Source organism: Euleptes europaea, chromosome 5, assembly GCF_029931775.1.
Source record: "Euleptes europaea isolate rEulEur1 chromosome 5, rEulEur1.hap1, whole genome shotgun sequence".
Lineage (NCBI taxonomy): Eukaryota > Metazoa > Chordata > Lepidosauria > Squamata > Sphaerodactylidae > Euleptes > Euleptes europaea.
In genome coordinates, this window is record NC_079316.1 from 38,229,836 (window position 1) to 38,255,888 (window position 26,053).

General features: G+C 43.0%; 1 protein-coding gene across 2 annotated transcripts; it reads right to left on the reverse strand.

The window, feature by feature from the left end:
- Nucleotides 1-77: 77 nt before the first annotated feature.
- On the reverse strand, nt 78-21,911 carry SGPP2 (sphingosine-1-phosphate phosphatase 2). Of its 2 annotated transcripts, XM_056849928.1 has the most exons (6): nt 21,819-21,911; nt 17,405-17,410; nt 11,965-12,108; nt 6,451-6,630; nt 5,214-5,303; nt 78-611 (listed from the first exon to the last, which is right to left on the reverse strand). In XM_056849928.1, the coding sequence occupies exons 1-6, from the start codon at nt 21,909-21,911 to the stop codon at nt 78-80; spliced, it is 1,047 nt and encodes a 348-aa protein (XP_056705906.1). The 2 variants fall into 2 exon arrangements, with proteins under 2 accessions (XP_056705906.1, XP_056705905.1); XM_056849927.1 differs by lacking the exon at nt 17,405-17,410 and having other exon boundaries at nt 11,965-12,123.
- Between the last annotated feature and the right edge of the window lie 4,142 nt (nt 21,912-26,053).

Genomic DNA, 26,053 nt, shown 5'->3' on the forward strand with positions numbered 1-26,053 from the left:
GGTCCTTTTGATGCACAACTTGGATTGCGCCCCCATGACTTGGACTGGGTCCCTCCCCCCAAAAAGTAGTACAGTACTTAGCTTAAACCTAAGACCTCATGCAGTAATGGGACAAGTACTGTAGCACTAAGACCAATGCAAGAGTAGGTTATAAACTTATAGGGCACTTCAATTTCTGTTTGCTGTTTGGCTACAGGATCATCAACAGAAACCTTGTACCATGAACACAGTGCTCTAAGTGCCATGCTTTTAACCATCTGCCGGGTGACCACTAGGAAACAAACGCCCACCAAAAACCTTAAAAGCGCCATCAAGACCGTTTCAGCAGTGACTAAAGGACTAACAACTTCTGCTGAATATTTTGCTACGTAGTGATTACTCATCCAATCCCCTATCATGCTCCCTGCTCCAGCGCCCAGAATTGTGGTGGTGTCTGCTCTCGTAGGACTGTAATGATCAAGTCTGGGGTAGTTGTAGCACAAGAGGAGGGGCACGGCAATGTAGAATACGGGGCACCAAGGGCTGGCGAGCATCAGGCCGTCAAGGAAATCCCAGGTCGGATATGTGACCGCAACCAGTAGCCCTGAGATCAGGCTGCCGACAATCACGTCCTGAAAAGAGAGACACGAGGTAAGAGTAAACATAACGCACAGAAACCACTTGCACTGAACACACCATCTTTCTCCCACACTTTAAATCAACTGTTTCCCAGAAGTGCATTCAACAACGTTGCATGCATTTAGCTGCGAAGCATTAACAGTAACTGAAGTAAGCAGAGCCAAATAATTGATTTTAAAGTGTTAATTATTTGGGGGGATTAGCAAGACCATAATTTTTTTAAAAAAATAAGAGGCCACCACCATAAACCAACACAAGCAAGTCAAAACCTCTAAGTACAATCAATGTAATTAGTTAGGAAGAACATTCCAAAGGAAAGGTGCCACCACTGAAAAAACTCAGGCTCTAGTTACTATTTGCCTCACATCCACGTGGACACATATAAAGCAGGCCTTGGGGACAGGATCTTAATCGGCATACTGGACAGGATAATGGAAGATTTACCTCACACTTGATTCATTTGAAACAACTAGGTAAGAACACAGTCTGCTGTTTGTTTGTTTTTGTCTTACATGCTCATAAGTAAAAAGACCAGCTTTTATATAAATCAGCCAGAAGAGAAGTCTCAGAAGCCCCCCTCCCCTTTTAGACTTCCTTAATATCAATAATGAGCCCCATGGTGCAGAGTGGTAAGCTGCAGTACTACAGTCAAAGCTCTGCTCACGCCCTAAGTTCGATCCCGACAAGTCGGTTTCATGTAGCCAGCTCAAGGTTGACTCAGCCTTCCATCCTTCCGAGGCCAATAAAATGAGTATCCAGCTTGCCGGGGGTAAAGGGAAGACGACTGGGGAAGGCAATGGCACGTTGTGATGTTACGTCACCCCATGGGTCAGTAAAGACCTGGTGCTTGCATAGGTGATCTTTAACTTTACCTTTTTAATATCAATAACCTCTTTACTAGAACCCAGGAGGCAGGCATTACCTGTACTTGACCTAGTTAAATTTATAGCCAGCATCATCTTGGTTGCTGTGTGATGTAGTGGTTAAGAACGATGGTTTGAAGCGGTGGACTCTAATCTGGAGAACCGGGTTTGATTCCCCACTCCTCCACATGAGTGGCGGACGCTAATCTGGTGAACAAGGTTTGTTTCCCCACTCCTCCACATGAGGCCAGCTGGGTGATCTTGGGCTAGTCACAGTTCTCAGAGCTCTCTCAGCCCCACCGACCTCACCGGGTGTCTGTTGTGAGGAGGGGAAGGGAAGGTGATTGTAAGCCGGTTTGATTCTTCCTTAAGTGGTAGAGAAAGTTGGCATATAAAATCCAACTCTTCTCCTTGCTTCTACCCTAACCTTTTCATCCATTATTTCCATATTCATTTACTCCTTGAGAACCGAGATGATGTTCCTCCTCAGTCACAGTGGACTGGATCCTATGAATCCCTTTCCTCTAGGGCAAGGAGAGCTGTGTTTCATCAGAACTAGTGGTTTTAGCTTGAGGTGCTAGTCCAGGACCATGACGCACAGGCTCAGCAGGGGTGGCCCAAAAGCAAGCTGAAGCATCACATATGAAGCATACAGTTCCACCTAAAGGGGGGGCATGAAGCACCCTTGGAGGGATAGCGGGGTGGGGCGTGGCTACGGTTAGGCATTTATAATCAGCAACTTGTTGCATTGAATACTGAAGTTCATGGCTCAACACATATCAGAAAAGCAGTGAAATAGACAGGTTTCTGCATACCGGGGTGGGGACTCCACAGCTACGTACAAAAATACTACTGTGATTCTCATAAAACTGGTCTGATGAATGATAAGCATGTTCATTGCTCTCTGACTGCTGAGGGCAGTAGAGAATCACTTAAAGGCCTGGGGGGTGGGGACTGAAGAAGAACAGAAATTGACCCGTTCAGGCCACTTCCCTCTATAGACCCTCAATTTTTGTCACCTTATTTGCATTTTCTTGGATACTGAAGGCAAGCAAAACGACCACTGCTTCCTGAAACAAAACTTCCACTGACTAATTCACTGAAGTGACAACTTTGAGAAATACATTTTAAACAAGTTTAAACAACTGTTTTCTGTCAACACGCATCTTTCCACACCCATAATCTCACCACTTAATTTCATAATTTTTAGAGGATTATCTTTCCTTCATTCACTTTGCACAAGAAGGTTGACATATTAATAAAAAAATGTAGAAACAACCACAAAGGCAGGAACACAGTATGAATTATGCATCTTCCAAATTCAGCACATGCATCTCCAGGCAAAGAAGCCTGTTACTGTAGTAGATAGTTTATTTGCTGCCCTTGGCCAGATAAAACAAGATACATGGACTAAAATGGTCTTACTGACAAAGGTTTACAGTCCGAGTCTTAAGTCACTTAAAAATAATAAAAATAATTAAAAAAATAACATCCAAGTTACAGCTGCCATTTGGACTAAGAGACTACTCTGTGGCAATGAATTTTCATTGCAGCCGTACAAAATTTTGCTACCTGAGAGGTGATTGAGGGATTATCTCCTTGTAGGAGCTTTTCTATCTTTTCTCTTTCCCTGTTGGGTCCCATTCTCAGTATGAGGGGCTCAATAAACTTAGAACTGGGTATAGTATAAAAGTTACAGTTCAGGAGAACATGTTCAGTGGTTTCTAAATCCCCGGATTTGCAGGGGCATAGTCTCTTTGCCCTGGGTATCTTCTTGAATTTCCCCTCTAACATAGCAGAGGGTAAGGCTGCGCACCTAGCCAAGGTAAAAGCCCTCCTATATTTGTTTACCTCTAACGGAGATAGGCTGCCGGTGCAAGGATAAATTTGGAGTGGGGGGAGCCATAAATAGGGGCACTAACTAGATCTACTTGTCGCTCGATATCTTTAACCCTTTGGTTTATAGTTGACTTAGCTTGATCCCACCCTAACTGAAGTCGTGCTAGGGGGGTAAAACCCAGGTTATTTAGTTTGTCTCAATGGCTATTGTTACTGTAGCAAGGATTGAATTCTTAAACAAACAGCCTTAAGCCAGTTTTGTCAAGTTAAAGCTCTATTCATAAGACAAGCAAATGAGCCTTTTGAGAACTTCATTACTGCTCCTGTCAATAGTACTAGAGAATAAAAATTCTAGAGGCTGTGAGCATATTTACAACTCACTGTGGATGTACAAGAGCTTCTTTATTCCAAGCTACTAAAAAACCTCAGGTATCCAAAAAGATGCACAATAATAATAAAACAGAAGAAGAAGGTTGGGGTTTTATACCCCACTTTTTCTCTCCCTGTAAGGAGTCTCAAAGTGGCTTTCAATCACCTTCCCCTCCCCATAACAGGCACCTTGTGAGGTAGGTGGGCTGAGAGAGTTCTGAAAGAACTGTGACTAGCCCAAGGTCACCCAGCAGGCTGCATGTGCAGGAGTGGGGAAGCAAACCCAGTTCACCAGATTTAGAGTCCACGGCTCATGAGGAGGAGTGGGGAATCAAATCTGGTTCTCTAGATTAGAGTCTTAACCACTACACCATGCTGGCTCTCGTGAGCAGCAGATCTGTGATAACAGGGACTCTTTAAGAAAGGAGTAATCTCTTCTATAGAAACTTCAGTACTACTCAGGAGTCCCTTCAGGGAGTGAATACCCAGTGGCTTGGACCCATGGGAATCGTTTCACATACAGAAGGATTTTGATCAGAGAAGTATGAATTTCTCTCCCTTTCCCTCCCAGTATAGCCCAAAATGCTATTCTTGGGAGGACGGGGGACCCTAAGGACAGCTTGAAAGAAGCATTTTGGGCTGCAGCAGGAGAAGGGAGGCAATTCATATACTATAATGTATACGATAAAACTCTAGTAGTTCAGTGTTTTTAATGTTACATCACTTCTAGGTGATGTTCTAGAAATTCCCTCAATCTCTATAGTAAAGACTGCGGAGATTAGGAGAATTCCTAGAAGGACAAGGAGTGACACCACCCCACAAGCTCCACCCTCTCCAAGCACAGCCCCAAAAATCTCTTAGCATTTGCCAGAGCAGGGTTAGCAACCCTATTCTCTCGTTTTTAGAGTTAAATCACACTGCTAGAGATAAACCACTTTGTGACAAAGTTGCATTATTCTTTAAAGACACAGACACCATACTCAGTACAGAAATGAATGGTCTTGAATTTTTTTATAAAATATGCTATTCTACCCACCCACATGCAACATTTTCCAGTGCTGCAGCACTTGCCTCGTCCCCAGCATATTTTGCAGCACAAGGATTTAAAAAAAACTGTCCCATTGTAGAGCCAGACAATTGCTATACTGCAATGTTGTCTTCCAACAAAGATTTCCCATGAGGGAAAGCTACTGACACTGTAGTGCTAAGGAATTGCTCAGTGTGAAAAGGGGGAGGGGAGTTTAAGATTTGGGATGTTCAAGAATTAGCCATTCCCGGTATTTATACAGACAGTGTCAATGCAGGAGGGACAGGGCAGTAGTTAGCTGAAAGGAAGTTAGAAAAGGGACATGGCAGTAGTTAGCTGAAAGGAAGTTAGAAAAAGTTAATTGGGTGTTAACTGGAGGGAGATTTACTATAATATTTTTCAGGCATTTACTTACTATGTACATCAAGGTACAGCAACACAGCAACACAGTAGAAACACAGAAACATATGGTTATGTGCACAAGGAACAGAACTTACCAGCACTGTGTGCATTCCATTGTAAATTCTGCTGAGGCCTACCAGTGTTGAAAATAAGAAGGCTCCCATCAGTCCTAGCTCAAAGGGGTACTGCAGAAATAAAAAGGGGAAAAAACACTTGACAGCATTTACAGCAACCATATGTCACACAATCAGGTAGGCACCAGTCATCATAATTATCAATGGCTGGTCTACATCTAGAATTCAGTCATTTCTAGAATAACAGAAGTTGTGTGAATTAGATCCCCAGACAATCTAGAATGAAAAACCTAGTAGGATGCATTCACATTTTCCTCAGAACTCAATTACTTGCATTCTTAGGACAGGATTTTAAAAAATCAGCTTTACAGCAGAACTGATGTCCAGCAATACAAGCATTTAAAATTTACACTGCATTTACAAGCCTATGCTTGTCACATTCACACCGAACAAATAAAGCTACCTTATATTTAATAAGTCCATTGGTCTACTGATGTCACAACATCTATTACTTATTCCTCCCCCACAAAAAAATAGATATGCTGGGGACTAAGCCCGAGATGTTCCGCATGCAAAGCAGATTTTCTGTCACTGAGCTACAGCCCGTCCCCAATGTGAAACATCCTTAAGAATTATATACAATGAGCGGAGATGGTATTATTCCCTAGCTATATTTGAAACACTGCTATTACGCGTATTCACATAAATGTCTGCTGTCCGAAATTTTACAGTAGAGATAATCTAGACTGCAATGGACATTAAATAAGTAAACAGTAAAATAAACAGAAGTTGACTCTGAAGAGCTCCAAATGAATCTCTTCCATAGTAAATGACTGGATAACAGAATATCAAATGAGATCCAGTATACCATGTGATAGATATTAAAACAACATATTCTAAACTCACAAATATGCAATAAATACACAGTGTTTCTGAAGGAGCCAGACTACTGACAAGGCAAAATCAGTTAGAGGGAATTATTAGGAAAGAGATTAAAAATAAAGCTACCAACATCATGATGCTATCATATAAATTGGGGGTTAGTCTTTTAGGACAGGCCAATTGGTCTTTACGCAATTGGAAATGAGGAAACGAGTAGGACGAAGGCATTTGGGTTATGCCACGCAGAGACATTCAGTTCAAGCTACCAGGAGGCACTATCAACTGAGATGTTTGCCTGAGGTGATGGGGAAGGATGAATACACTAGGCCTCAGTTCCTAGCCACTTAATAGCACGGTTGGGTGACATGGTTCCTACCTTATATTGGTCCACAGTCACAGCAACAAAAGTAAATGAGATGGCTGTTGCCGCCATTGCATGTGTGGATGGCATTCCGTATTCTGCAGTTGTTCTTTTTTCAAGCTTCACAACAGGTGGTGAACAAGGACGAGACCACTTCAGTAGGTCCTTTGAGACTTGGCCGATGTACATAACCACCTGGAGAAAACAAAATGTATTTCAGACATCAAAAAGAAGACACCAAGTTTCCACATTCAAAGTGGTATATTACTCCGGCGGGTCTTGCAAGAATAGGCAATACAAATAATACAAAATGTTGGAGACATTGCAATCAGTAAGGCGAACATATCCATATGTGCTGGTCATGGCCTGTAGTCACAGTTTTAGGAAAAATATTCCTAGAAATAACAAATATTATGCATCAAACCATCCATGCTACACCAGCATTAGTTCTGTTGACAATCTGGGGGGAACAAAATGGAAAAGCAGCATTCGAGGGATTAATAGTGTTTATGTTAATGGCAGCCCATAGGGTAATAGCAAAATGTTGCAAAACTGCAGAATATTTAATACTACATTGTTGGTATTCCGAACGGTGGCAAACAGCTACGGCAGAAAAATTGACACATCAACTTAGAGTAGTCAAAGGTAAAACTAAAATATCAGATTTCTATGAAATGTGGCATGATTTTATTTCATACACGAATCAGAAAGGTATTCAGCATCTAAACCCTTCCTTAGATTATGGAAAAGTAATTAAGTCCAAAATATATGAAGAATTATTTTTTAAAACCCCAATGCCATCAATGAATTCCTCTCTTATCTGTAATTGTAAGATAAACTGGAAAATGTGTTACATACTAAGCCCTCTTCAATAATCTGATTCAACTTTACATATTTTGTTTTTTTAATTATATTGTTTCTATGTTTGTTTTAAGAAAGTTTTGTTACTATTGTTTGTTTGAGTGGTTTTCTGTTTGGAAAATTAATTAAAATTAAAAAAAAAACCAAAGTGGGCCCTTAGAAACTTCCACATCGAGCTCCCCATTGGGAACTCACAGCTGGTGTAGGGTCGCATGTCCCCATGGTGATCATGTGGTATGTGTAACATGTAGTTTGGATCTAAAGTTCACATAATTGCCTACTTTTAATTTCATTAATTTCATTCTCTTGCCTTCCCAAAGTAAGAAAACCATATTGTTTCAAACTGCTTCCCATCAACTCCTTTTTATAAGATACTTACAAAATTCAGTGAAGGTATCAAGAACAGGAGACATGACATCATGCCAAAGAAAGCTATTATTGTTTGGTCCTGATCTACAAGCCACTTCCCCTAGAACAGCCTCACTCATGCACCAGTGAAATCCAGTGATCTATTTGAGGAGTACCCTGAAATTAGGGAGCATGGCTTAAGGACGGCAGACTTTGCCTTTAACGCCTGTAAGAACTGCTTGTTTCAGAAGTGCTACAGTTCCTTTGATGGCCATGGAAAACATGCTGGACTGATCGATGGTGCCTGTAGTAAACTGGGCACTACTTGGGTCACAAGGTCAAGATCAGAGGAAAGGCTAAGTGAGTCTTTTATCATCTCACATCTGCAGATTTTTGGGAAACAGACATTTTTGTGAATGCTCTACTGTCGTAGTTTCCCCTCACATTTTATCCATCCTTTTACAATGTGTTTCACTGGGGGAGGGGCTCTTCTTGCTCAGAAGAAAACTTCACAGGGCTTGAAGTCATTGGAAGTTAAAACAAAACTGGCATCATGTCTACAAAGTGGGGAAAATGAGCTTGCTAGAGTTGTATGTTGCTGGCAGTGACATCAGGGATGGTTCATTTCTCCTTTATCTGGGTGTACATGAGTTCAATAGCTGAAGTCACAAGTGTGGATTTGGTTCTTGCAGTTTTCTAGGTGCAATCCAGAAGTGACTACATTACAGGACTGACAGCGGGGTGGGGAGTAGAACTGAGCTGTTCCATATACAAAGCATTTTATTTTGTGCCACAAATCCATTTACAGCTGGCAATCTAGTTCTCCCACCCCCCAATATATTTCAGCTTTGGTTTTCTGCCAGGTTTTATTTAAAGATATTTTCACATCTTGAACCCTGCAGACAAACTGCAAAGATATTTAAGCACCCGGAAGGGGGAAGTACACTTTGTTTTAAGTAATTTGGATATGTATTTATTAAAGCCTTTTTTTATCTGAGTCTTGTAACTTAGATTTAAAAAATTAGTTCTCCTTTCCACTGCTGAAGCAACAAAATGGAAACAATGGGTTATACAAGACAATTGCAGTCCCCATGCTGCAGATGGATGGAGGCAGTGTTACCAAGAGTTTCCAAAGACCACCTATTGAATTCATGTAAGAAGCAAGATTTGGGACTTCCTCTCTTCTTTAAATTTGGGTTGATCAAAGATGATTTGCAGCCTTCTTTCAGAAGTTCAACCTTGTTTTCAAAGGTGGAAAGTAACAATAATCTCTTTTACTCCAGGAGCTCTAGTTGACAACATTGCCCTAGTCACAGATCTGTGCATCTGTACATCGCCATTCCCCTACAACCCAGAACAGTAGCTGTTATGTGGAGATGTCCCCTTAACCCTGCTAAACTGAGGATCAGGAGTTCAGAAGACAGCTTCTCTTACTATCCTTCACCAGGAGTAACTTCTAAACAACATTGCACAAACATGAACAAGATTCTGTAACTTTCTGCGACATGTTGAGGCAGGTCCTTAATTTTAAACACACAAGTTTAAAAAAACCTTGAATTAAGACAGAAGAAAACCCTTTCACCACAGACCAGTCCAACCGCCAACTGGAAAGAAGCAGATGAAATGGATGTTTACTGACAGTATCTCAAGTAGAGGACATCTAGGTTAGCCATAGAGCATATTGGGAGGCATATAGTAGACTGATCATTCTGTAAAACAGAGGAACTAGTTATAGCATCCCAAACAGCAATGTGTCCCAATATCTGATAATATGGAAAGCCATATGCGCAATTAACCTACATACACTTTGTAAATTACAGCATCCCTATGATAGTCAAACAGAGACCCTCCCACGCCAGCTTTGGCTACTTATGTGTCTGCCTCTTTAAGACTGGCAAGTCTAAATTTAGCTCCTAGTTCTGAAACACTATATCTCAATACATGTGTTAAATATTTCCAGCCCATTAAACATAAAAAGATCACTTTAAAAAGGATGGCTACCATTTCTTCTAGAGAAACTTCCTTATGGACCTAGAACTGTTTCTTAAAGTGATCCGTCAGGAAAAGTGTTTGTTCCCAGGTCTGCTCTGGTAAAGATCTTCTAACTATCAGGGAATGAAGGGAGGGGGTTGCAGCAGGAGAACACATGAAGAACACACTCACACACACCCGGAAAGTTACCATTACTCAATTAGCCCTTCTAAGTTATGTCCTGTGCATTCCAGCAGAGGTCACTACTACACACACACATACAGTAAATGGTAGATTTCTCTGACAATTGGTAGAAGGATTCGCAAATATATGTCTGAATGTGAAGTACAAGAATGAAGACACAGGTAAAGAAATTCTCACTACCACCACTCTGCTTTGTTTCTGGCCAGTCATTCTGGATTGTTTAGTGTCTAATTTTTAAGAACCCTGAAAAATAACAGGGCTAGGATAGGAAACCAGGGATAAAAAACCAGTGTAGTGAACATAAGAACAAACGCTGGCAATTCTGGATTTTAACTTCAAGTTCAGACATACATAACACGTGCACATATACATGCTTCGGATTCAGTCATTAAAGTGGTGGAGTCCTCCTACGAGACATTTCGGTCTTCACAGGCAAAGTGTTTGCCTGAAAGCTTGCATAGAGGTGTTTCAGAAATGTTGGTTCAGGCTTTGGGCCTAGTAAAATCATAGAAGGCCACCCTCTGGGAACTTTATCTCTTTATTAGATTTATATCCCGCCCTATCCCAGCCATGGCCGGGCTTAATAGTTTTGCAGTTTCAGAGAGAGAGAGCAATAAGAGATGGGAGTTAGACACAGGTACAACTGAAATCATTGGGGCCTAGAAACTTCAAAACCAGAGGGAGTTATGCCTCAACATTCCATCTCATTAGCACAAGGAACCCTAGATGGGGGAATTTGGCTTGCTTAATTGTGTCTGCATGCAGCTGCAAAGTACACAGTCACATCTTCAGCAACACACTTGATTGTTTGAGTCACTTGGCTAGCAACACATTTAATTTGTCAACTAGACTCAGGCCAACTGTTGGCATTTTGACATAAAGGAAGATAATTCTTTCTAGTTTTGTACCTCTTCTACTTTTGGACACCTCTTGATACTTGACATATTTGAGCCAGGTTGGGCTTCACATGGCCAGAATACCTGCTCTTGGACTTGGAAACTTTGCTTGGATGCTGTGTCTCAGTCTGATCAAGTAACATCTGGATTAGAGAACCAAAGCTTGTATATTAGGGTAGGTATTTATATTTTACTACTGTCTCCTTGCTGTTCACTGCTCTTATATTTGTATATTCCTGAATATGTCTTTCAATAAACCTTATTAATTATATCCTGTGGTGTTCTTTAGGTTTGGGGGCTTCAATCTAAATCCAATACTTTTGCCTTTATTGGCTACAGCTACCAAAGTAATTGTTTTTGGAACTCAACATGCACGTGTCCCACCTTGCATGGAAGACTTCTTGATTGACACACAGAAGGGCTAGAGATTCTGTCCCTTGGTCTCTGGCGAGAGGGTTAGTAAAGGGATTGGTGGTTGCTTGTTACCCTGAGGTTGTGAGGATTCACTCCCCAGCATTTTGTGGTGTCTTACTTGACCTGTCACCTTAAGTCTCTTGATATTTTTGACAGAGGCAGAAGGAAATCATCACATCTTTCCCATAAAGTTGTTTTCCAAACAAGTGTCACATGAGCAGTTAAGCTGTTTATAAGTTCTCTGCCCACATGTCTTTGACCCAATGCAGCGATGCAAAAAAGCAGACTTCCCAAACAAGATTAAACATGAATCCAGTGGCACCTTAAAGATTCACAACATTTATTCCAGCATAAACTTTCCTGAGCACAGAGCTCACTTCAGATGCATGCAGTACATATCCATATGCAGACCCGTTTGCTCTTAAAGTAACAAGCCAAAATGGTTGGAGTGGGAATTAGTTAGAGAGCAGCCAGCATAAAACAAGATCCAATCCATAGAGTAATCAATCTACTCAGAGTGGGTGAGCTGATATGCAGAGCAGGTTTCACATAAAATCAGATCTATCCAAGGGAAGTAAGGCTAAAATATAATGCCCATATCCAATTAGAAGAGTACAGAGACATGTGGGGAGAAGGGGCTCAGACCTTCCCCACCCCATACTGTTTTCCCGACCTGACATGGCCCTGGAGAGCAACTATCTGCCCCTCGGGGGAAGCTGACATAGTCATATCCTTTTAAGAAAAAACAGTCTTGCACTTTAGGTTGTTTTCTTCTAGAAATGCAAAACATTATATATAGGTCAATATACACAGTGATAATCACACCAATACTTACACACCACATAATTATGAGCCTTCTAGCAACATACGGGTGAATGTTCCAGTAACTGAATGGGAGGAATGTAATGTAGAAAACTTCTTGGCCCACCGCAGATGAAATCCAGAACAGGTAGTAGTAGAAGTAATTTGTTACAATATACTCATGTGAATGGTCCTAGGAGATAAATTTTTATGTTAGTACATTTTGATAAAAAGAAGTCCCTGTTACGCTCAAACTGTTCCAATACCATCTAGAGCTCCATTAAGTATTTTGCTATACAAGTATCCTCTGTTTGCTATGAAGCTTAAAAAAGAATGTTCAGTTTCTCAGACAGGTGTTTTAAATGGTACAGGCGGCCCAGCACCAGGGGGTTACCGCACTTGTATACCCAGCGATGTATTAAGAGTTTGAAAATGTTATTTAAAAATACTGTTTGCACTTTCTATGTATTCCCACCGATGTATTAAGAGTTTGAAAATGTTATAAAAAATACTGTTCGCACTTTGTTTGGCCCCTTTAGCCGTGAAGACGTTTTCCAACCATTTATTAGCCCTAGTATCCAAAACCCTTTTAAAGCAATGTTTTTAATAACATTTTCAAACTCTTAATACATCGCTGGGAATACAAAGTGCGGTAACCGCCCCCCCCCCCCAGTTAGGTTTCTTCCCCAGGTACATTGGTGAGTCACAGATGTACTGTGGAAACTCCAGGCTTCCCAGGGGACCCAATCCAGACTGGGACCATGACCCATGGGGAGAAGGGCTTTAGATCTTCCCCTGATCATTTTCCCAACCTGAAGTGGCTCCAGAAAGGTGCTAATAGCCTCAGTGTGGAAACTGAGCTGTTGCCTATCAGTACAGGTGCAGCCCACAATGGGACAAATAGTTAACTCTTCAAGGCCATTTCAGGTCAGGAAAACAGGGAAAGTCCTCCCCCCTCACACACACAATCCAAATCAAGCCCCTGCATGCCTGAAACTCTGACAGCATGCTGACCCAACTCTAGGATGTACCCAGACAAAGTTTAACATGTAGTTAGGCTTAGAGATACAGTATATACCCTCCCTAGCTTAGTAAGCAAAACGTTAAAATATGGCATTCTACTGAATTCCTCATAAAGAGCAGAGTTAGAATAATAGAATCATAGATTTGGAAGGGACCACCAGGGCCATCAAGTCCAACCCCCTGCACAATGCAGGAAATTCACAACTACCTCCCCCCTCCACACCCCTAGTGACCAGAAGATGGCCAAGATGCCCTTTAACAACTTCCTTACCATGTACCAGAATTTAATATTTTTAAATAGATTTCAAACTTGATTTGCTTTGTTACTTGAAGATATCATCCACTGTCTATGTCACAGACAATTGTTCTGTGCCAACTGTTCTGTACATTATTATCATAATGTAATAAAATGAATTTTTACCTTCTTCACATTAAAAGAACTGCACTGTTCACAGAATATCATGAGCCCACAATCCAATGAATGCCCTGGCATGCATTCAAAGACTTGTGTATATGTAGCTGAGGGCAGAGAATGGGCTTATTTAAAAAAGAGAGCAAAAGCTTTCCCACTTTTCTTCTAGTGAAAGGGGGCACTGAACTGGTTACTGTCTCTTAGGCACTTGCTTCTTCAACAGCAGCCAATGAATGGCAGGCCTTCTTAAGGCAGTACAGGCTGTTGCAAAGGCAGATGCAAACTCTTTTCTCAGTAATTAGACTAGCTGACAGAACACACACCTAGTGCCCCATGTGCAATTCAAGAATAGGATGTTAACTGTCAGTACTGGAAATTAATATAGCTTATTACTGCGAATCTCCAAGTAGCATCTTGCAGGCCCTATTTGAAGACAAAATGTTGCATGAGGAACTTAAGTTGCTTGCAAGAGTAACATCACTGATAGTTGCAGCAAGTGATCCATGCTACAGCCTTGCTCTTTAGAACTATACAAGTGGGGACCCGAGAAACCTGAAGGGAAGGGGCATTCCCCTTCCTTTACTTCCTTCCCTCTCCCCCTTCTCTATCAATGTTCCCCCTCTCTTTCTGCCCCACACCTTATCAATCTTCCCTCACCCCCTTCTCCTTTCACCCCTTTTATGTTAGTGTCTCCCCCTTTCTCTCCCCTGCCCCCTTCTCTGGCAGTCCTCTCACTCCCCCCTTCTCCCCTCATCCCTTGTATGTCAATCTCCCTCCTCTCTCAACCCCACCCCTTCACAGACAATGCCGCCTCTTCCCCACTTCTTCTCTCAATCTCCCTTCCTTTCTCCACCCCACCCCTTCTCAGACAACCCCCCCCTTCTTTCACGCCATTTTGGGAGCTGCAGCAGCTGTGGGTATGGAGGTTCACAACATGATGTCAACTGTTTTGGTGGTAAGTTATTCTAAAAGTTATGGATCACTTAGCAGGGGGGAAGCTCAGTTAGGCTTAAGAAGAGAACCCTAGGATTAAAGCTAGGGAGGAAGACAAAAGATTGGTCATATTTATGAATGCACTGTGCAAGTCTGAATGAGCATGTTTACTAGCAAGGTAACATTTTCTTCCCATTTCCTATATAGGACAATTTATTTTAAGCATAAAAATTGTTTATTTTTCTCTTTCAATTCCAACAATAGTCATCTTAATCAAGATTCATGTTTCTACTCATGCTTAGGCACCTGGACATGAGCAAGGAGTTGTTCAGATGTGTCCCATCGTATTTGGATGTGTACTTTTTACATGATTACACAACTTTCTTAGTTGCAGCCTGTCTGCTGCTACTGTTAGCCCCCTAACTGCCCCAGCAACCTGGTACACCATTGAAGTGTATAGGACCAAGACTAACGGGAGAAGCAGGGCACTGCTCCACAAAAGCGTATTAAGATTCCAGGGCTCTGGACTCCATCTTTGTGAACTGTGCATAGTCTTGACAGCTGTCAGGCAGTCATGGGTCATTTGCATTTCCCTGACCTTGAGGTGTGAAAGGCTGAGAACAATAAGGAGTAAGTAGCCTCCCTTGCATACTTAATGAAGCACTCCAAGCAGACACCTGGAACTGATAGGGAGAACCTTTAATCCCATCAGCAATCAGATGCTATTTAGAAAGTTCTGACTAGCCCCTTTGCATATCTGATACACACCCTCCAGCCTCATCCTGCATGCAGAAAAGATTAAATCAGCCATCTCCTGCTTCACTCACAGCCAGCGTGCCATAGTAGTTAAGAGTGGTGGTTAGGAATGGTGGACTCTAATCTAGAGAACCAGGTTTGATTCCCCACTCCTCCACATGAGTGGTGGACTCTAATCTGATGAACCAGGTTGGTTTCCCCACTCCTACACATGACGCAAACTGGGTGGCCTTGGACAAGTTAGTTTTCTTAGAGCTCTCTCAGCCCCACCTATCTCACAGGATGTCTGTTGTGGGGAAGGGAAGGTGATTGTAAGCCCGTTTGATTCTCCCTTAAGTGGCAGAGAAAGTCAGCATATAAAAACCAACTCTCCTTCTTCCTAGGAAATGTCTCAGTCATCCCCGCGTATTTGAAAATTTATACTAAAGTCATCAGCACAGGTATTCTGGAACATCCTGACATGTCCAAGATACTAGAGAAGTAATTAGAATCTTTGCCCCTGGTGAATCTTTTGTTTGTCAGTTACATTGTGCAGCCTCAGGGCTCATTTTTGCTAAGTATTGGCCCTCTCACCATTCATAGTGTGTGCGTTTCTGGATCCAACACCCACCCCTTATGTTCATGTAAGGTTCTTTTCCTGTTATTTCCGAGAGACGCTGGTTCATTTCGCTCCCTTCTTAAGTGTTGCTTTCAAGGGACATCTACTTCTTCTGGACTGGTAAATATCATCTCAACCCTCATATCCTTGTGTCCAACCCCTCCTACTGGTTTTTTTCTTAGGTTCTTGTGTGAATCGGGTGTGTGATTCTGCTGTGTATGTTTGAACTATTTTTTTTTAAAAAACGCAATGCTTCATTAAGAGTTTTCTAAAAGGGGCTCACCTCCATCAACGCTCGCTAAAAAGACCCTGTACCCCACCCCTCGCAAGTCCAGTTTTCTGTGCTAATTCCCCCCAACTTAAATGGAGACTGCCTAATTGGGGTAACACTACTGCCACAGCTGCTGATACCACTAACTCGTCCAATTTTTATGACACAAATGGTAAAAAGCAAACAAGAAAAAAAACTGTTTGAGATTTCTGAACTGCAATTTACGACTTCAGACAGCTCTGTGCCTTCAATTATCTGAACAATGAGCCCAGCTACTCCTGCTATCAGTTCTCACGATCAAGTGTCATACAGATGTGGCTGAGCACACAGGCACTAGAAGCAGTCAATGCAATCTACTTGGTGTTGGTCATTTAATGGACACATCAGACTGAAAGCACAAAGAGGAGACAAAAGGAAGGAAGCCCGTGCTTTCTAATTCCATCACCTTAATTATTTAACCATGTCCCTAGAGGACACCTTGCTCTCAGTTACTGTTAAAGATTTCATTTGCAGACTGGGCAAAAGCAGCCTCAACATGGCTCTGTGGCAGAAGCGTTTACTGTACAGGTGGAAAGCTGCTTGAAGTGACCTTCAACAGCAACTGCCAAGACACTCTGATTGGAAGCTCATATCGGATTCCACAGAGGAAGTTGGAGAACGGAAAGTTCACCTGGCAATAACATTTGTGCCAAAGTTCACAGCATGCCTCCTTTCTGTACAATCTACTTATGATACATGACTTTTAAATACAAGGGAAATGTAAAAGTTTAAAGATGCTTTTTTGGAACTGAACTGTAAACACGCTGTATTGTGTGTGGCAGTATGAAGCATAGAATAATCCCAGAGTACTCAAACTGACCACATTAACAGTTGTATACTGCATTGTGTTCTTAGCGCTACCTGGATCCTTCAGTCTTGCTCTCACTGAATTGACAATACTGATCTTAATGGGTCAATGATTTGATTCAGTATAAAGTTCCATCTTGAACACATGATGTTGCAAGTAGAAAAGTTCAGACCACAAAAAAGACTATGTGCAAAAATTAAAGTAGTATATTAACTCTACCCAGAAGATAGTGGATGTAGCATGGGGTGGTCACAATTTTAATGGCCACTTGAGGACTTACCATAGGCATTTGACTGCCACTACTGAGGGCAGGATGGAGAACTAGGTTACTCTCTGATGGGACTCAGCATGGTCTAACCACGAGACTGAGCTGTCAACCAGGAACTCCTTGCTCTGCCATGACCTCCAAAGAGATTCTCAGGCAAGTCTCTGTGAGGCACCCTTCCTTCACACCTGTACCTTAGCCTCACTGAAAAACCCCTCCCCAAGAACATTTTCTATTGACCTTTCACTGTATCTTCTAAATTCCACTAACAGTAAGCTAATGTTGGTCTGAAAACCAAGACAAAATAATTTTTAAAAATTCAGCATTAAAATGTTCCAAATAAATGTAAAATTATTTTGAAAATACTACTTTCTTCTCTTCTGAAAGTAAGGGACTATAAGCAGAGAACGGGGCAGGTTGTCTGGAGAAATGGCATAAGTCTCTCTCTCCCCTCCCCCAGAAATAAATAACTCAAAGTCAAGCACCTTCTAGAAGCCCCACCTTAACAACTACAATTATCTCTCTTTATAAATAATAATTATTATTATGATTATTTACATAATCTTAAAAGCTTTCCTTTCCCCTATTAAAAAGGAGTCTTTGAACAATCCCCTCTAAAGAAATAAATACCTCAAAGTCATGCACTTTCTAGAAGCCCTACCTTAACAACAATGATCTCTTTCATTATTATTATTTCCATAGCTTTCAAAGCTTTTCTTTCCCCTATTAAAAAGGGTTTTTTGAACAATCCTTTCATATGTGGTGAAAAAACTGTACCAGGATCTTGTAAAGTTTCAGGTCTTTCGCAATACATCTCATCCTTTCTAACGCCTCTAGATGTTTTCATCTTAGAGGCTGATGAGGAATTATCTACAATTATGAGGCACATGAGTACTATGCTTTTTTGAAGCTGCAGCAAAGAACCAATGATGATATATTATACCTGGCAGGCAACATCAAAACTCTGGAAAGTTTTCATAATTGATCAGCAAAAGTCCAGGCATCCATTTCAAGGGCTGAATATCGATACTAGTAATAGTGACATGCAATTTTAATTCCATCATAGAGTCCTCACCTGGCACAACAGCAATATTAATCACTGTTCTTTCAAAGGGCTCAAGGTGGTATATTTGGGGTTCTATTTTATTTCCTTTTCTTCAAAAAGTGGTGCAACAGCAAGGCTGCAGGTCCCCTTATTGGCACAAAACTTCCACATGGAACGCACAGCGCATGCATCAAACAGTCCGTTCAGAGATAGTACTTCTAGACAGCTGACATTTCTAAACTCACAGTTCTTTCCCTTGTAAAGAGAGGTTTCATCAGTGTTACATGCTAAATAATTTGTAAGCCTCTCCATCTAAAAATGGACATGCTTAGCCAAGAAACATGATGACTTTGATACTTGAAGTACATTTAATAATTGAGCATCTCAACCAGTTACAAATTGCATTCCAGAAGCAGAAGCAGCTCTAATTATGTCAACAGCAGAAATTAGAATTAAGAGTTACTTCTGAAAAAGGTCAAGGCACTGAAGCATATGGTTCTCATGTGCCTCACAATCCCACAGAAGATCGTCAAAGATTCTCCCTTAGTGGAAATCATGAAGGGCAGACATGAAGGATCTAGAAAAGATTATTAAGTGTAAGGATGTGTTACTGGTGATCAAGATCAAAATAATTTATACCATAGTATTTCCCATTACTATGTACGAGTGTGAAAGTTGGACAATGAAGAAAGCTTACAGGAAGAAATTTGATTCCATTTGAAATATGATGTTGGAGGAGAGTTTTACGAATACTATGGACCGCCAAAAAGACAAATAATTGGTTTTAGATAGGGCTGTCGATTCGGTTCGGCCCAAACCGAAAAACAGCCGAATTTCCCCCATTTCGGCGGTTTTTAGTTCGGGACGAACCGAACTAAAAAATGGCAGGAAAACGGGGGAGCCGAATTCAGCGAGTTCGGGAGTTCATGAATAAATTCGGCAAATTCGGGGCGCAGCAGCATAACCGTCAGTAAACAGCATTCTCCCCCGGACAATCGGTGGCCAAGCTGGGTCTTCTTCTGGCCAATCAGTCAGGATTGAGTACTGGTGGAATCAGCTGCTGCGTGGCCCGGCCGGGGAGAGAAAGAGAGAGAAATCCTCGTGGAGGGGTGTGTGTGCACATTCGCTCCTTTCCATGGCTGCAGGGGGCGCATTTTTGGGGGTAGAGACCCCAAACTTTCCGCAGAGCTTCAGATGACCCTTCTTAAGAGACCCCCCAAGTTTTGTAAACATTGGGTCAGGGGGTCCCGCGATATGGGCTCCACCCCTTTTCCCTCCCCCCTTTTCCATTTCCGTGGCTGCAGGGGGTGCTTTTGGGGGGTGCAGCCCCCAAACTTTCAGCATAGCTTCAGACAAGTCTTCTTAAGAGACCCCCCAAGTTTTGTAAAGATGGGTTCAGTGGGGGCAGAAACATGGGCTCCCCCCTTTTCTCTTTCTGTGGCTGCAGGGGGCACATTTTTGGGGGTGCAACCCCCAAACATTCAGCATAGCTTCAGACAAGCCTTCTTAAGAGACCCCCCAAGTTTTGTAAACATTGGGTCAGGGGGTCCCGAGATATGGGCTTTCCCCTTTTCCCTATTGGGATGAATGGATCACCCGATCCTGTATGCATCTCCAGAGCGGCAAATCCAAGGCAAAACCTCCCGTGCTTAAATAGAATCGTATTGGATTACCCATTCCTCCCAGCCCCTCCTGATGGAACAGAAGACAGCCACAGTAAGACCCCTTTGGGGGCTTTAATCTATATTTTGTCTCCTGAGTGTGTGTGTGTGTGTGGGGAAAGCAGAGTCTGTGTGTGTTTGGGGAGGGAGCAGTTTCTGTGGGTGGGGGGGGGAGAAGCCAAAGGGGGCTTTCACCCATTCTGCCTGGGGGGGGTGTGCCCCCTTGAGTCTCTATTTTGATGCTTGCCCAAAACTGGTTTTCAAATGGTGACTTAAAGAATGCATTTGCCTGGTCCCGACTCGAGTCCGATGCAAAAGGGGAAATTCCACCCCCTCCTGCTCATTATGCATAGCTAGCTGCCTCTGCCCCTTTCCATGGTTTGCAAACTCCCAGGTGTCAGGTGTTGCTTTGCATGGTTGCAAACGTGTTGCTTTGCATGGTTGTGTTGCTTTGCAGTTGTGTTGCTTTGCAGTTGTGTTGCTTTGCAAACTACTTCGCACCTGCCCCGCCCTTGCTCCCCGCAGCTCAGCTGTTTGTCGAGGCTGTGAGCTTTGTGCGTGGGCGGCAAGCTCTGCTCATAGATGCACATTAAGGGTGGGGGGACCCCTTTCGGGGCCCATATCTCAGCCCCCCCTGACCCAATCTTTACAAAACTTGGGGGGTCTTGCAAGAAGGGTCCTTTGAAGCTCCGCTGAAAGTTTGGGACCTCTATCCCCAAAAATGCCCCCCCCGGAGCCGCGGAAAGGTGCGTTGTGTTTTTAATGGCTTTATTCAGCCAAATTTTATTCCCGAACTTTGAATTCGCGCCGAATTGCACGGACCCGAAGCGGGGGAGTTCGGACCGGCATATCCCGAATCCAGACGGGCCGAATTCAGCCGAATCCGAATTATACTAATTCACCTGCCTCCAGGAGATACAAACGCATGGGAGGTTTTGCCTTGGACTTGCCACTCTCTAAATGCACATCCCCCCCGCCCGCCAAATTCTCACAACTCAACAGTAAGCCCCCATGCAGAGTATTAAGACTTCAGATGGGGGAAATGGGCATCTAAAGAGCGGCCAACCCAAGGCAAAACCTCCCATGCGTTTTCGCCCTGGGAGTACTGGTGGGGCGAGGCAAGAGCATGGAGAATCAGAACGGGGGCGGTTGTGGGAGAATGGGAGGCATGGACAATATATTGTGAAAATGAATTAAAGCTGGGAAGGCTTGAAGGGTATGTCTTGATCTAATTCAACTGAGTAAAGTAGAAAAATTAGTAAGGGTATTGATTTAGATTACAAAAATTGTAATTAGATTTATATACGAAGTATTACAATGAATTAGAATTTTAACGCAAAGGGGTGTGTGTGTGTAAAGTGCTTTCAAGTCGCAGCCGACTTATGGCGACCCCTTTTGGGGTTTTCAAGGCAAGAGACTATCAGAGGTGGTTTGCCAGTGCCTTCCTCTGCACAGCAACCCTGGTCTTCCTTGGTGGTCCCCCATCCAAATACTAACCAGGGCTGACCCTGCTTAGCTTCTGAGATCTGACGAGATCAGGCTAGCCTGGGCCATCCAGGTCAGGGCTAATGCAAAGGGGACAATAAAGTTATCAAATAGATAGAGGAGGAGAGAGGGGAAGTCAATGAAATATTAGAATCAACTAGTCATTTGGATAAGAAAAGTAATGTTTATATCGTATAACAATGTTATTGAATGATGCAAATTATTGCGATATATAAAAAAATTAAATACGAGGATCAGAACGGGGGCTGGAGGGAGTTTCCCTAGGCACTGAAAGCATTTGCCTTGCACAACTCCCCTTGATCACCTCGTTGCGGGGGTTGGGTTGGGTTGGTGCAAGTTCCAAAGGGCTGAGAGCCTCAGCGGGCTAAGTGGCCCACGCGCCAAGCACGGGGAGGCCCCTTCCCCACTTGCCCTGGGGAGGCCCCTTCCCCACTTCCTCCCGCCGCCCGTCTCCCCTCGTCGTTACCTTCCGACCGGCGATGGGGCGGCCGATGCAGGCGGCGCAGCCTGCCGGAGGGCGGCGCTCGGCCGAGGCATCCCAAGCCCTCGGCAGGTGGCCGCCGCTGCCCACCCCTTGCGCACAGGGCCCGGGGAAGAGGCCGCAGCAGCGCTGGAAGCGAGCGACCAGCTGCGGATCCTGGAGGCCGCGCGCCGGCCGGGCCATCCCGCGGCTGCGAGCGAGGAGCGAGCCGACGCGGCCCGCCGGCCGAGCGCGCCTGCGAAGGCGCCCGGCGGGGAAGGAAGGCAGGAAGGAAGGGCGGGGCTTCGCAGGTGGACAGGTGCGGCCCCGCCCACGCCCAGGTGAAGCCGCCGGGCCGCGTGGCGCTGGGCCCTTGCTTCAGGGCCGGGCTGGCGAGGCGCCCCAGGCCTGGTCTGCTTGTCTCCCGTTGGGACGGACCCGAGCCCCCGGCTTCCTTTCCGGATGCCGTTCAGACAAATCCCGGGGAGGAGGGTCCAAAGGGTGTCTTTCTTTTTTGAACTTGATAACTTTGTAACGATGAGTGTATGAACTAGAATATGCACTCGATACTCTTTTGTATCTTTTTTTGTTTTCTTTTTATTATTGTAACTGTTTTGTTTTATGTTATAAAAATAAAAGAAAATTATATAAAAAAAGAAAAGAAAGAGGAGGCATGTGGGATATCAGCTTCTTTGAATTTATGAAGAAAAAGCAAGAATAGTATGCATGAAATATTATGCTGAGAGGGGAGCAGAAGATCTCCTCAGATTGCTGCTAAGTGCAGACAAAGATATACTTAAGCGTATTTTAAGTGCCACTTTCATCGATATCTCAAATCTCCTAAATGTCTCAAGAAATTTACAGTGCAATCCTAAACATAGGGCGCTTTCACACATGCCGAATAATGCACTTTCAATGCACTTGAACAATCGTTTGCAAATGGATTTTGCCATTTCACACAGGCTGTTACCGCTCTAGGTATCCCCAGCGATGGGGGTTACCGCACTTGAATTCCCAGCGATGTATTAAGAGTTTGAAAATGTTATAAAAAATACTGTTCGCACTTTATTTGGCCCCTTTAGCTGTGAAGACGTCTTCCAACCATTTATAAGCCGTGGTATCCAAAAACCCTTTTAAAGCGATGTTTTTTATAACATTTTCAAACTCTTAATACATCGCTGGGAATACAAAGTGCGGTAACAGCGCTAGTATTAAGAGTTTGAAAATGTTACAAAAACATCGCTTTGAAAGGGTTTTTGGATGCCACAGCTAAAAAATGGTTGGAAGACTTCACAGCTAAAGGGGCCAAACAAAGTGTGAACAGTATTTTTTAAAACAGTTTCAAACTCCTAATGCATTGGTGGGAATACATTGAAAGTGCGAACAGAATTTTTTAATAACATTTCCAAACTCTTGATACATCGCTGGGAATACCTAGTGCGGTAACAGCCACAGTAAAATCCAGCTTCAAAATGCATTGAAAGTGAATCGAAAGTGAATTTCTGCATGTGCAGAAATGCAGAGTTACACCCATTTAACTCCATACAGGTCAATGGCCTTGGAAGAGTTCCACTCCGCTTAGGATGTTAAGGCAGCGTATAAAACAGCTCTGTTTATCATTATGCCTGTTAATTTAGCTGGCTGAACGAGAATAATCTGGGGTTGACTTAAAGACCAAAAGATTTATTGTGTCATAAGCTTTTGTGGACTAGAGCCCATGGGACATGAATTGCACCCTTCATTGGCAGATATATTTACAAGGCTGTAGAGGAAAACCGTTGTAAAAGGTGGAGCCAAAAAAAAAAAAAACCTGCTAAGAAAAAATGGCCATTCAGAACAGCAGGGAGCGATAGTATTCCTAGCACTATGCTCTACTTCTGTTGCTGATTGGGATAAACTGCTGTTTCCTATTGGAACTGCAAATGCTATTCTGTTTGTCTCCCAGCCTATTTTAGGCTCTGCTGTACCTTTATCTGGAGCTAAACAAGACTGCAATGCAGAGGTACCCATTTACAGAATGCAGCTGTCAGCACAGCACAGTGCTCTGATTTCTAGGCTGCTGTCTTTGAATGACTTTATACTGCACAGTCCATTGGGGTATTGTCCTTTGCTTGGAAGCTCAGAGTTATATGCTAATTGTGCTGAAGGATACCCTGAGGATATCTAGTCCAACCCAGCCACATTCAAATCAGTTGTCCCAAGGCAAGCTCATACACACATCATTCTTTGCTAATTAAACCAACATAAATCAGACCACAAGCAGGGGAATGAGTCAAGATGCCTGAAGACCAGATAGTTTCAATTAACTCAAACGTTATCCTAGATCAAACAAGTTGTCTACAGGCTCAAGGAGATTGCAGAGGTATGTAATTATTACTAATAAAGCTTGATTAAAAAGCTTGTTAAAAGCCATCATGCACAAATGCCATTTCCTGTTTTCCATTTTCTGGGAAAGCCATGGACCAGATACCTTGTGAATGCTTCTCCTAGAAATCTCAACAAACTTAGCTCTCGTTTTCTTTGTAAATAGACCTGTTGCCTCTCAATCCATTTGTGAAATTGAGGGCTTGTGGAAATCAAAGCGCATTGGTGTGCCGGCAGCTATGCTCTGAAGGTCCAGTGTGTCTGGAGGCACACAGGTGCCGTTCCACTGCTGAAGTAAAGCAGTAAAAAGCTGCTGCCAGTTCTGCGATGCCCAGCTTCACTGTCTCCCTGCTCTGTAGCAGCTCAGAGTGCAGTGCCCCCCCCCACAAGGAAGGGAGGAAGAGATGGCCACCAACTCTGCCACTCCAACTCTGGGGGGGAAGGGGGAGCAGCAGACTGGACTAGGGTGCAAAATGGACAGAGAGAAACACATGCGCAGAAACTGAGATGGACATATATGGTTAAACCGTATTGCAGACTAAGAATAAGCCTGGGTTCCAGCTCTGAATTTTTTAAGGATGTAATTGTACAGAACACATCCATGCCATCTTCCTGTTGCTTTCCCTCATTCACTCCTTCTCCGCCTAAGACCAATGTCAACATCCTCTGTCTCCCTTCCTTCCCCTTTCCCATTTGCATCTCAGCTGCAACCATTGGTCAAGTAGAATGTGCTAGAAAATACAGTTTCCTGTGCTGGTCATGGTTCCTAGGCCTGGTCTCTAGAGACATGGCATACTCCCCCCCCCCCAATGAATAAATGAATAAATAAATAAGCTATGAAAATTACCCTCCTCCTCCCTGTTTACCAGTAAAGTGACAATTATCCCACCTACTCAGTAGATGGGCTAAAAATGACCAAATCCATAATTTTTCATATATAATAATACAGGGGATGCCCATGCCAGTTACAAAAAGAAGCAAAATCAAGCCATCCACAGGCAAGGCTATATTCTTCAAGTTTGCAGGGAAAATGTAAATGGAATATATAAATTAACTAGAAGCAAAAAATTTAAAAACCCAAATACCCTGATTATTTGAGCGTACTCCAAGGGACAAGGAATATTGAGGGCAGTTGAGAGTCATTTAAAGGGAAAACCACAGAAGAATATGGGGAAATTAACTTGTTCAAGCCCCAGAAAGCTTATATAATCCTGAAGGGAAAATTTGCCTGTATATCTGGGAAGGGAAGAGAATTGCCAAATTGTTTGTATTCGCCCCCCCTTTGTGATTTTTTTGCCAGCCCCCAGCTTGTTTCCTGTAACACCATAGTTCATAATCAAGTCCTATCTGGAAGGATGTGAAGTGGAGCAACTCATTAATAAAGCAGATGTTTTTAAATACTAGAGTGATTTCTTAGATATGAAGAAAAAATCAGTTTCTAAATTTAAAAAGAAGACCCCCCCCCCATCAGTGGCATGATAAGGGCTGAGCATTCTCAGTGCCTTGGGAATTCAAAAGAAGGAGCAGTTGACCGTCAGTTAAGGCAGAAGGTGGGAACGGTGGGAAATGGGGAAATTGGCCTCTGAGAGTTTGTAGTATTTTGAGGGAAGACATTTGGGGCTGGGGGGAAGTCACCACATGTGAATCCTCAAAGCACTCCAGTTTAATTGATTTTCATCCTTTAAAAGTTGGTTTAATTAGGATTCTCCCATCAACAGCACAGATATTTTGCTTTATGTTGCATTAGTTTAATAGGCCATTGGGAACGGACTACTTCTGTGTATGCAAATATTATGCAAGAGATTTTATGAAGTCTTTGAGGTCACACAGTGAGTGCAATGGCTGGTTGGGAACACTTACCTTGAAACGAGAGTCTTGCTGCCTTTCTCTTTTACACAATAACAACTTTTAGATGATATAATTCTGATTAGCATCCTCAAATCAAAATCTTCCCTGGGGTCACAACTGTAATGTTGCAACGT

Bases quoted from the DNA above. Each gene is read 5' to 3' on its own strand.
- SGPP2 (XM_056849927.1), bottom strand. From the start codon at position 21,911: ATGGCCCGGCCGGCGCGCGGCCTCCAGGATCCGCAGCTGGTCGCTCGC. The intron at 12,124-21,818 runs GTGGGCAGCGGC...TTTATCTCCTAG, and splicing joins CCGGGCCCTGTGCGCAAGGG to GACCATTCACATGAGTATAT. The intron at 5,304-6,450 runs GTAGGAACCATG...TTATTTCTGCAG, and splicing joins TGACTGTGGACCAATATAAG to TACCCCTTTGAGCTAGGACT.